The sequence below is a fragment of the Pygocentrus nattereri genome, chromosome 19, assembly GCF_015220715.1.
Source record: "Pygocentrus nattereri isolate fPygNat1 chromosome 19, fPygNat1.pri, whole genome shotgun sequence".
Classification (NCBI taxonomy): domain Eukaryota; kingdom Metazoa; phylum Chordata; class Actinopteri; order Characiformes; family Serrasalmidae; genus Pygocentrus; species Pygocentrus nattereri.
Genome location: NC_051229.1, coordinates 10,337,857 through 10,350,035, shown reverse-complemented (window position 1 = coordinate 10,350,035; position 12,179 = coordinate 10,337,857). Strand labels below are relative to the sequence as shown.

Sequence of the window (12,179 nt, the reverse complement as noted above, 5' to 3'; positions counted from 1 at the left end):
GATGGCGGGAGGAGGACGAGGACACTGGTGCTGACTTTCGTGACCATCATCGCCAGGGGCGAGCGCATGCCACAAAGTACTACTAAGCTATATATATATATATATATATATATATATATATATATATATAATTTTTGCTGATTTTTGGGAACATTGGGCACATAGAATGATGGTGAATGTACGAAGCTGAAGTTGATGTTTTCATTTAACTTTCCTTTCCACTTTAAATGGTGCAGCAGTTACATTCTGGCACCTCATTACTGCACTATTTAAGGTGGAACGGCAAACTCGTCTATTAAGCTGGTGAATAACATTGACAACTTCAGCCTTGTGGTGAATGTTGCACTTTTTTACCTGCAGAAGCTGCTAAATTGGTTGAACATAAAGAGCTGTTTTTTTTTTGTTTAACTACCATGAGGAAAAGGTTCAGTTCGCCTGGTCAGTTTCTCCAGTAAGAGTTTAAGTGCTGAACGAGGGTGCACTAATGCTGTTGATGTTTCACTTGTTTCCAGCATTTGGAGGTGAACTTGAGCTCTTGCTCTTCTGAAATAAACCAAGCATAAATACAGTAACAGACATCTGATGACATTGCTGTTTATTCAGTTTGCAGCAGGAAAGGAATCCATTCATATGAAGAAGAATCAACTGAGTTGAGTTCCATCTGCAATCTGACCCTGTCCATGTTTCTTCCACTTCGAGTCTTGAGTCTTTCTGAGTCATGAGGCACAAATCTGAGTCAGAGTCTGAGTCATTGGTGTTGAAGTCAAAGTTGAGTCTCAAGTCTTTCGCAGTTTTCTTGAGTCTAAAGTCATGAAATTTGTGACGGGAGTTGGATTTGAGTCCAAGTCACATGACTTGAGTCCACATGTCTGTATACTGAGGAGCAGACTGCGGGTGTGCTGCTGAGGAGTGGGCACCCTATGGCACTTGTGCAAATAGGGCCTCTGGGTCTCTGGGTCCAGGCACTTCTGGTCTTCTTAGCAAACTAGTCACCAGGGTTAAATCCTACTAAGCCCAAAGTTAGTGGGGTAAACAAGAAATACTGCACCATGAGATGAGCCCTGAATCCAGAATGGTGAGATTATTTGTAATTTAACTAATTAGAATCCCAAACAAACATCCAATCATCAGCAATAAGATGTATACAAAATAAAGATATTTAGACTGCTTGTGGTAGCCATTGTCATTACTTTGCCTCTAATCTTACAGTAAATCAGCTAGCAAGAAGGGGGGGTCATCCAAAAAGGGTGTGAACAAGGCCTGCTTAAAATAATTACAAAGTTTCTGCATTAGACACTGTTGTGTCCGACTCAGTCTAGAGTCAGGCCATAACAGACACTGGGAGCGGGCTCTCTCCCCAGACCTGCTGTCAGACCAGACAATGAACACCGTTTAAACCAGAAAATGACACGTTTATTTACTTCAAATGCTCAATAAATTTGCTCGCAGAGCTCAGGCTCTCAGAGCATTATCAAACAGTCACATTTTGATAATAGCAGAAAAGCCTATCAGACAGATGTAAAGAGTCCCTGGCTGGTATGGACAGGTGTTCATCCAGATCATATCAAAAGGGAAAAAGTCTCCCAAGATGGTAGCTAAGCCATCTCTTATACTGCCAGGTGCCCTCGAGTGGCCAAACATGCACCTGCACACAACATAATAATCGAAAAACACACAAAATGGCCACAGGCACAACGAAGGGCAGTTACGACTGGGGGTCGTAACATGCCTAATGTGACATCTAAGCCTGGAATTGCTCAATTTTAAGACTGTATCTTAGCGTAAAACTAAAATATTGCATGAAAAAAAGTTGTCAATGAAAGACCTGGATTCAGCCTTTACACAGTAGACTCATAGATCTGCTGTCTTCAGCAGTGGGCCAAAGTCTTTCACACCACATCAGAGAAAGGCCAAATGTAAGTGTGTGGACACCCACAAGATGGCTGTGAAATCAAGGGGAGTCTTCTAGGACAGCTGTGTAAGCGTGGCTTTAATTTCTCACATCTGGTGCGGCTTCATTCACTTTGGCTTCATTCACAGGTTTGTTGGATTTTGAAACTGCAGCATAAATGGTTTCAGGCTTCTTAACCTGCATCTATGTGATAAAAAAGACACAGAAAAAAGCACAACTAATAAACACTCAAAGCATTTGCAGAACCATAATCAAATCAAAATGGTCCTGCAATGAAGCACATTTACAGGTTTTCTCAGCCAACAAATGTATCATGAACTCTTATATGGATAACAACACTGAAGCTTCTAAAAAGCTCTACAATTGAAAGAATGTGCTATTAGTTCTCCTTACCTGATCTGGAACTGGTTCATAGGTGTTAGGAACTTCAGGGTCCAGTGAGGTCAACTGCTGCTGAAAATTTTCAAGAAAAGAATATGATGAATAAAAAGTATTATTTGCAATAACCATGTGTAATTCAAACCTATTGCACATATACGTCTCTACTGCAAGATTGAAGGACTGGCTCAGGTTTAATAGTAGTGTTACTTAATCAAGCAAACAAAAAATAGTCAAATAAAATCCTTAAATGTGATCACAGGCTATAGCAATAAATCAGAATCAAAGTGTAAACAAATTTGAGAGAAGTTGGGAAATAATCATATTAGAACAGAACAGAACATGTTAGAACAGAACTGTCTTCACAGAAAATACATTTTCAGTTTTACAGATCATTTAAATACAGTACTGTGCAAAAGTCAGAGACCACCCTTCATTTCAATTTCAAAACATCCATTAAGCACAAGTTTTTTCAGGAGATATTTCTGAGATGATTAGAGATATATAAGGGGGGAGTCAAAGGAAAAGGAGTTTTCCAAACTGGATACAGAGAAAAATATAGAGAAGATGGAGCTCTAAACAACCATGCAAGACCTGGTAAAGCATCAACACTGCTTCCTTCTTATAAACATTATCTAAAGCTTTCCTCTTTGAGAGAGAAGAGAAAATCAAGCCCCACTCTCGCATCAGATCTGAAAAATCCACAGATAAGGTGGGTGGTAGTCTAGAGAGCCAGCAACTGGAAGGTTAGGGATTCAAATGCTAGAACTGATTGAGAATTCCTGAACCTTTCACTGCTCTTCTGGTGATGTTGTACTGCGTAGTTAGGCAACAAAATGACGAAGACAAATGTATTTTTATAGGATCAATAAAAGTGAAACATAACAGTCCATCCTTCCATTTTGAGAAGACATCTCAGCTTTATGGATCTGCAAAGGATGTGCACTGAGAAAATCAGACAAAGAAGCTTCTGATGGTCTCATAACAATGCACTGTCCACCCCAGAGTCCAGGCCTTAGCATTACTGAATGTGTTTGGGATTCTTTGAGTTTGACAAGAGGACAATGCAAAACTCAAGTGAGTTGTGGAAAAAGTACTCTTGTAGAAAAACATAAAGATAGGCTCCTGAAAAGAATGGAAGGTGTAATAAAGTGTGGACAAACAAAATACTGAAAAAAGTTTGCTGTTGACGTCTAAAAAAAAAATTCTGCTTTGTTTCCTGATGCTGAAAATGAATAACTATTTGACTGGAAATTTAAAAAGTGAAAGGTGATCTCTGACCTTTACTCAGTATTTTATAAGATACACTCAATAATACAATTACAGTCAAGATAGATTTGAATTCACACAGAGGGGCGGAGGAGCACAAAACACGCCATGATGTGGTCAGTGTCTGCACTCTGAATGTAGCTGAAAATAATGTAAGCCTTTAGCTAATCACACAAACTGTGTGTAGAACTGTGTATTAATTGTGCTGGTTACTGAGGCTTAAGGTTTAAATGATGCAGAAAAAAAGGAGGAGCCGTCAACAAGCTGTATTACCAAAACATTCTTCATGGATCTTATTCTACTCTGATTTATGAGAAATAATAACATCCAAAGTCATTAGGTTTCCTCTGGAGGAGCTCTGACAGTTGCAGTATTTTCTGATGCCATGTGTTCCATGCAAAACTGACCACCGTTTATAGGCTCATCCAACACAAAGCAGACAGCTTTTTCTACACTGCAGCTCCAATCAGGCCTTTTAGAAAATGACCAGCAATGGTCGCACAAATATTTTCCTTAAGCTCACAGATCCAACTGCATCAAACAACTCATTATGAATTATCAATCAGACGTCAATTTAAATGACTGCTTTTTGTATATGTTGGTCATTTTCACCTCATTTTCAGTAACTGGAGTCTGACTGGACTGTCCATTAGTTGTAGGTTGTGGTTTCTTCCCTACAGCACTGTACACAGTAGATGGAGTCTCCAGCTGGGTAGATGCTCTTGCTACACCATTGCTCTGTAAGCATGATTATCATCATTATCAAATTATTATAGCTTGTGTTTCATGTTACCTTCCATAGAAGAAGATTTGGCACAAATGAACAATTTAAACCTTACATCCATGAATTACAGCATTTTCTGTCATTAATGTCTAAATGTCTACAGGAATAAGAATAATCAAAATCTTACCTCGACTTCTGCATAGACTGTGTTCTCACACTCTATGTGACCTATGAAGTTTTGAGTAAATAAAGAAAAATATACTGTAAAGACAATCCTAAACTTCTAAAGCTATTTCATCTAACAGCTAAACATTACAGATGCACAGTGTGTGTTACAAGCAAAGTTACAATTATTAGACACTAACAGACATTTTACAAAGAGTAAAGGAGTAAATAGGAGGACTTTAACACAGCACACCATTCCATACTGCTCCACAGCTCCTGTGAGATCCACACCAGCCTGTCCCAACTCTTTTACGAACATGCGCCGGCAGATTTAAATTGAGGTTAAGAGTAAATACCGTGGTGGTGACATGTTTTCTAATTCAAGAACAAGTACTACCTTCTGTTTCAGTGCTTGTGTGATGTGAGTTGTGGGCTTTTATCTCATTTACATATGGTGATAGTGATTCATAACACAACACAATCCCACCAAATTACCCCCTCTGGTGGTAATTTCCCTGGAAAACCTTTTACCTGCTGCTGCAAGAACAGAAGACTTGCTTGAGCAGGATTTCAGATTGACAGATTTAAATGGCAATGTTTTTAAAATGGCCTCATCTTCCTGTGATAAATTTGATTTCACAAATCCACTACCGTTTATGGAAAGTAGGTTTAGCTTGTAATTCAAATCACTGAAGAGTAATTTGACATGGAGAGACTCTAACTATATGAATTTTGAATAGATTTTATTGCAAACAGTTTTAGCTTTTATTCCTGTTTTTTATAATAGATTTCACAAAGGAATTCAATTTACACATGTGAAAATTACATTTACTAGTGAAAATTAAATTCATACAAATAAAAAAAGATTTTTTACAATTTGAAATTTAATTTTTAATAGTGGAATTTTCATTTTTATATCTGCAAATAGAATTTCTGATCTTAAAAATGAAATATTTGTCAGATGTGTAAACCTCCTCCACCACAGTGAATAAATTGGCTACTTAGGATCATTTCAGCTATACAAATACTTTTTTGTGAGGAACAATTTTCATGACACAGCCAATCAAAATAACAGTAACATATCATTGATTACACAGTGACATACTTTAAAACAACTGATTTCACCGGATAAAGAAGATAACACAGAAGATGGTTTATTGGCTTGAAAAGGAGACCCCACCCCACCCCTTCAAGATTGTTAGGTTTTGTCTGTTTCCTGAGCACTGACAACAAACTTGAGTTTCTTGAAGCTATCGAACAACTCCATTAACTAGCCAACTAATGCTAACAGCTGTTTAAACGATGCTCCTACATCACATATTTCTAAAGCTGTTCTGACAGAAAATTGTAAAAAAAAAAAAAAAAAGATATTGTTTGAGAAATGTTTAAAATCTCATTGCGCATGCATTTGAAATAAACAAAGAAAATACCTGCTGACCTCCTCCGTCTATATAACAAGAAGAAGAAGATAACTGCACTGATGGTGAGCACTATGACAGCCACGAGAGGCCACTGCCAACTTGGGACAGTGTTCCTTCCTAACGGGGAAAAAGACTGTTGTTAATTTTACAACAGAATTACAGAATTGGTTAAATTAAACAGGATGTGTTTGAGTTTGAGCATGTGTGTGTGGGTGTGCGCACGTGTGTGTGTATGTATGTGTTGTGTGGGTGTGTGTACCTTCATCAGCACTGTGTTGTTTAAGTTCTCTCATCTCCAAAACAGCCGTCTTCCAGCTGACTGGGTTGCTATGGTTACAGATGATGGTGCTGCCACTGACAGACAGGGAAAGGGTGATGCCTCCAGGTGATGTCACTTCGTTCTCCTGACAGGTTTCATTATAGCAGCTGGTGTTGACAGAGAGGTCATGACCTCTACAGGTGAGAGTGATGTTACAGGTGTCTCTGCTTAGCTGGTGAGTCAGGACTGGAGCCTTCACTGGATCTGAGGTATACAGACATTCAGATCAGTGAAGTGCAGGTCATCACACTGAAAGTCGGACAACAGTAAATGAGTTTGAGAGATTATTAGGACTTAGTAACTTCAGTATCTGGTTATTTGTCTCAGGATGTGGTGAAGTTCCATAAACTTAGTCATAGAGGCCAGGACTCAAATATGACATATTACATATTACTACTTAACAACAAAAACAACAACAACAAAATAATAATAATAATAATAATAACACAGCACTTTTCAGTAACCCAAAGATGCTTACAGTGGTTGAGAACATAAACATAATGCACAATACTAAGGAAACACAGACTAGAAATCCTAAAAAAGGTCATTAACCCATTTTCACAGTAGCTTTACAATGTAAATCCCACATGTTAGGGAGATCCTTCAGATTTCCTACTATACATTTTTTATCTTAACACTGTATTCAGTCTTTCAAAGGAAATTTTCAGTAGTTTAATTTACAGAACTATAAGTGAACTGGATTTTCATCTTCATCATTAAGCAAGGAAGTGAACATTTATAAACATGTTTAAATTGTGTTTAAATGAAAACTTTATTATAACAGATGTAAATGATTTTTTGACATGAAAAAAGATGCTGTTATGCTGATTGTTTAACCTCAGCCGAATTGTTTTCATAGCAAGGAGTTCTCATCCTGAGTCCCATCATTGCTCACTAGCAGCTCAACACAGTCACAACATTTCACACATAGAGAGCCAACAGGGTCCTAGTTAATCTGATAATGGAGTTATAGTTGAAATATTATAATATTTTATCTATATATAATAGTTAAAAATCCCTCAGATGATTTCTTTTCTGTTGATGGAACAGCTACTATGAGGCTGGCAGAAACAGGTTAATAATACAGTATTGCACCTGCCAATGAGTGTTCGTCATTTATACACAAATGCTTTATTTTCTATTGTTTGATTAAATTACAGTAATATTATGAACAGTACTGTGGTCACATAGTACAAAGCAACATATTACAGTGATTATATTCTCCTGTAATGCAGAAGTGTAAATTATTTAATAAGAATTCTGTTACTTGCGTTATTCATATGTCTTTAATTATACACACTGCATCAGGGATACAGGAAAGAGTTTTGTATGTATATAAAGTGCAAAAACTTTAAGCAGCATATATGTGAACTTAACCTTGACGTCACGCAAAATGATTTGCCATTTTTCCAATTTGATTTGATAATTTACATCAAACAGGACATTATAAAATGGTGTGATGTGGCGAGAGACAATAAACACCTTGCTCGCTCTGCTTGGTCTCCTCCTGGACAAGCTGAACGGTGAGCAATCCAATTGTTGATACGTGGCACAGTAGCCATAACCATCTGCGTTATTATTAATGTTACACACTGAGGTGGATTTGAAGTGGACTGAGGGGGACCCCCCCATATATATATTATGTTCAATTGCTTGTTCATACAAATAGCTAATCAGCATGGCTGCAACTCATTGCATTTAGGCATGTAGAGGTGGTCAAGACATCTTGTTGAAGTGCAGCCCCAGCTTCAGAATGGGGAAGAAAGGTGATTTAAGTGACTTTGAACGTGGCGTGGTTATTGGTGCCAGACAGACTGGTCAGAGTATTTCAGAAACTGCTGATCAACTGGGATTTTCACACACAACCATCTCTAGGGTTTACAGAGAACGGTCTGAAAAAGAGGAAATATCCAGTGAGCGGCAGTTGTGTGGACGAAAATGCCTTGTTGATGTGAGAGGTCAGAGGAGAATGGGCAGACTGGATCGAGATGATAGAAAGGCAGCAGGAACTCAAATAACCAAGGAATGCAGAATACCATCTCTGAACGCACAACACGTCGAACCTTGAAGAAGATGGGCTACAGCAGCAGAAGACCACACCGGGTGCCACACCTGTCAGCTAAGAACAGGAAACTCACCGAAACTGGACAATAGAAAATTGGGAAAATGTTGCCTGTTCTGACGAGTCTCGATTTCAGGTGTGACATTCAGATGGTAGGGTCAGAATTTGGCATAAACAACATGAAAGCATACAAACCATCCTGTGTTGTATTAACGGTTCAGGCTGGTGGTGGTGGTGTAATGGTGTGGGGGATATTTTCTTGGGAAACTTTGGGCCCCTTAGTACCGATTGAGCATTGTTTAAATGCCGCCGCCTACCCGAGTATTGTTGCTGACCATGTCCATTCCTTTATGACCACAGTGTCTTCTGATGGCTACTTCCAGAAGGATAATGCACAAAGCTCATATCATCTCAAACTGGTTTCTTAAGCATGACAATGAGTTCACTGTACTCCAATGGCCTCCACAGTCACCAGATCTCAATCCAATAGAGCACCTTTGACATGTGGTGGAACGGGAGATTCGCATGATAGATGTGCAGCCGACAAATCTGCAGCAACTGTATGATGCTATCATGTCAATATGGATCAAAATCTCTGAGGAACACCTTGTGGAAAGTATGCCATGAAAAATTAAGGCAGTTCTAAGGTTCAACCTTTTACTAGCAAGTATAAAGTGGGCGGTGATTGTATATATTAATATGAGCAGTGCTGTCCTCATGCTGAAGGAGAGCCCCAAGCTCACATAAACAGGCCTAACACAATTTTTGCTCTTTTTGGTAAGAGCTCTGTAAGATTTACTTATTCATAATCATTCTATTGTGAGACAATGGTATATGAACTGTTTGTACTGGATAATTCAAATGGTATGTTTTCAAATGGCACTTGAATTTTAATCAAGTATAACAAGCATGTTTTTTCAGAGTAAGGGCAGGCATAGTAACGTCTGTTAAATGTGTGTTTTTGTTGTTTTTTTTTACTTTGATGGGCTGTTTGTTTCTGAATAAAGTACTGAAAGGGCTGCTGCAATTTCAGTTGTACTCTTCAGATCTACAGTTTATGGGATTTAGAGAGTAAAATCTTTCATTTTCCTCATCAAGTTGTTCTAATGAGAAGTGAAATTAGTTTTAACAGGAAGTAACGAGTAATCATATTATAGTCTGAGAGAAGTAATTAATAATTTGTAAAGGATGACGTTATTGAAGTAACACTGTAGTACACTAACGCTGATTATGAATGTCCCGTAACAGCAATATGTTTTAAAGTAATCAGTCCTCTCTTGTCAACAAGACCTTAGATCTTAGCAGACTTTGTATGTACATTGTTAAAGAAAGAGACATATAAGGTTTGACTGACAGCAACAGTGTTGTGTCCAGAATGCAATTTTCCTGCCTTTGAATCTTACACCATAAGACTTACCCAACACAGAGAGTCTGTACTCAGCAACAACTTTGTTCTTTTCACCAGACACTTTTGCTTCATACAGTCCACTATCAGTCTTCTGTAAGTTCTTCAGTGTCAGACTGTAGGTTTCCTCATTGAACTCCACTCTACCTTCATAACCAGTGTAATGTTTAGTTGTTTTAAACTGAGGAAAATATTTTACAACATTAGTTGTGTTTAAAACCCAGGTTAAGTCATCAAACTTCGGTACAGGATGCTGTGTACCCAGCTGAACAGAACTGCCAACCAATTTGAACACATCACTGGACTCTGTAGAGAGAAAACAAAGTCAGAGCATTTGGTTATGTTCTGGTTGTGTTATTATGCAGGTCTGTTATGTTTGGTTAAGTTGTTTTTGTATGTTGTGACAGTTTGCATTTTTGCATATTACATTATTTAGAAAACATATATACAATTCTTAGAGTAGAAGAAATGCCATCATCACAACAAATTATCTGTGATTTTTTTCCAGCCTCTCTTTCTCACACTGTCTCTTTCTCTTCTCCCCCTTCACTCTCTTGCTCAGGCATCAGTTACAGTTTCGAGTTGTGGTGGGAAGGCAGCAGTGGTGGACAGTAACTAAGTAAATGTAATTAGTTACTGTACTTCAATCAATCAATCAACCTTTATTTTGACTCGGAAGTACATTGAGGGCAACCCTCATTTTCAATATAGCCGAGCATTTACAAAAACAGGGATTGACATGACAAAGAAAATAATAACTACATTTAATCATTTTAAATTAAAAGAAATTTTAAAATAACATTCAATAAAAGATAAAAGTAGATAAAAATAGAACTTGAGATTTAAATGGTAAGAAATTAAGATCACAAATTAAAAAAAGTAATGATAAAAAAAAGTACTTAAGTAGTTTTTTCGTGCATCTGTATTTTACTTAAGTATTTCCATTTTGGGCGACTTTTTACTTTCAGTCAAATATCTTACTTTTTACTCCAGTACATTTTGAGAAATCGGTCGTTCTTTTTGGTATTTGTGTGTATAAAAACATATCAAAACAAAAGAAGCGCAAAGCAAGAACACCAATCAGGGCACAGTGGTCACTTTGTTCTGAGCTTGTTATGACCTGTTGGTCATACCAACCCAGTGCAAGCACACAGTTCAGCGTCAGATAGAAACTGTTTGCCTTCAGTGTTTTGTGCTTATGATCATAATGACGTTCTATTAAAAGACTGGTTTACCAAGAGAGACACTGGAGGATTTTCACCTAAAATGAGTTCATGAAGCGAGTCTTGTTATAAAAATGATAACAGGACATCAGAGCCATAATTAATCTTTTAGTACTTTTACTTTTGATACTTAAGTACATTTGAAGGCAAATACTTTTGTATTTTTACTCAAGTTGAGGTCTAGAGTAAGGACTTCTACTTTCATTGGAGTAATATTTTACCTTGGGTATCTTTACTTTAACTCAAGTACATGATTTGTGTACTTCGTCCACCTCTGGAAGGCAGTGCATGGACCCTACCATGTGAGACAGCAGAATAAGGACATCAGCAGGTTAAAAGACTGATGAGCTGAGATACTCAACTTTAGCTAGTTAAAAGCCCCAGAGAGCTAATCAGCTTTGAGTTTTGTTTTAGTTTTCTGGGTTTTGGATGTAAAATAAAGTAATATGCTGCTGAAACATTAACTATTCATGGTGCCAGTCTTCTGCTGCTTTAGATTGCACTATTTTGGAAAATGTTCAGGCAATAACCTCCAGATACACACACATTGCACATCTGATAAACATTGTTTTAAATAACAGTAAACACAAGGACCATCACATAGACCTGTTTTTCCACATGCTGTCATATAGAAAGCTCTATCATTCTATACACAAAACACCCACTAATACAACCCCATTTTCAAAAAATTTGAGACGCTGTGCAAAATGAAAATAAAAACAAAATGCAGTGATGTGCAGATCATTTAAACCCTATATTTCATAGAAAGACAACATAGTACATAGTACTAAGACAGCTAGTACATAATACCCAACTTTTTTTTAAATGTATTTGTGGGATCAAATCAAAATAGGCATATATTAAAAAAAAACACAATAAAACGTTCTCAGTTTCAACATTTGATTTGTCTTTGTACTACTTTCAATTAAATATAGGGTTTAAATGAGTTGCACATTGTCGCATTTTGTTTTATTTACATTTTGCAGTGTCCTAACCTTTGGGAGTGTATAATGAAACGCAGACAACACACCGTTGTCATTTGTGATTTACACACTAACAAGCTTTATTGTTCTCACATATTTCTCAAGATGAACCCCCCCCCCAACACACACACCACATACACAAGACAAAACTGGTGGAGATCCTATGTTATTTCCTTGAAAAATGTAATATTCTGACAAAATGTATGCCCTCCCATGTTGCGACCATGTCTCTAATGCTGTTTTCATCATATTTGATATTATAGTGCTTTCACTGGATAAATTGTAAAAATCTTAATTGTACAATCTCACATAGAGTGA

The 12,179-nt window shown here is 37.4% G+C and overlaps 1 protein-coding gene across 4 annotated transcripts in view; it reads right to left on the bottom strand.

The window, feature by feature from the left end:
* Nucleotides 1-358: 358 nt before the first annotated feature.
* LOC108413631 (natural killer cell receptor 2B4-like) overlaps nucleotides 359-12,179 on the bottom strand; it is a 31,142-nt gene continuing 19,321 nt past the window's right edge. The window contains exons 2-8 of one of the 4 annotated variants that reach the window (XM_017686245.2): nucleotides 9,668-9,961; nucleotides 6,129-6,392; nucleotides 5,879-5,986; nucleotides 4,471-4,511; nucleotides 4,172-4,297; nucleotides 2,306-2,365; nucleotides 359-2,095 (exon numbers count right to left, since the gene is read on the bottom strand). In XM_017686245.2, the coding sequence (XP_017541734.1) occupies nucleotides 1,991-2,095; nucleotides 2,306-2,365; nucleotides 4,172-4,297; nucleotides 4,471-4,511; nucleotides 5,879-5,986; nucleotides 6,129-6,392; nucleotides 9,668-9,961 (998 nt within the window). In that variant the 3' untranslated portion in view covers nucleotides 359-1,990. The remainder of the gene's footprint in view (nucleotides 2,096-2,305; nucleotides 2,366-4,171; nucleotides 4,298-4,470; nucleotides 4,512-5,878; nucleotides 5,987-6,128; nucleotides 6,393-9,667; nucleotides 9,962-12,179) is intronic. The other 3 variants (XM_017686247.2, XM_037531111.1, XM_037531110.1) reach the window with 3 other exon arrangements.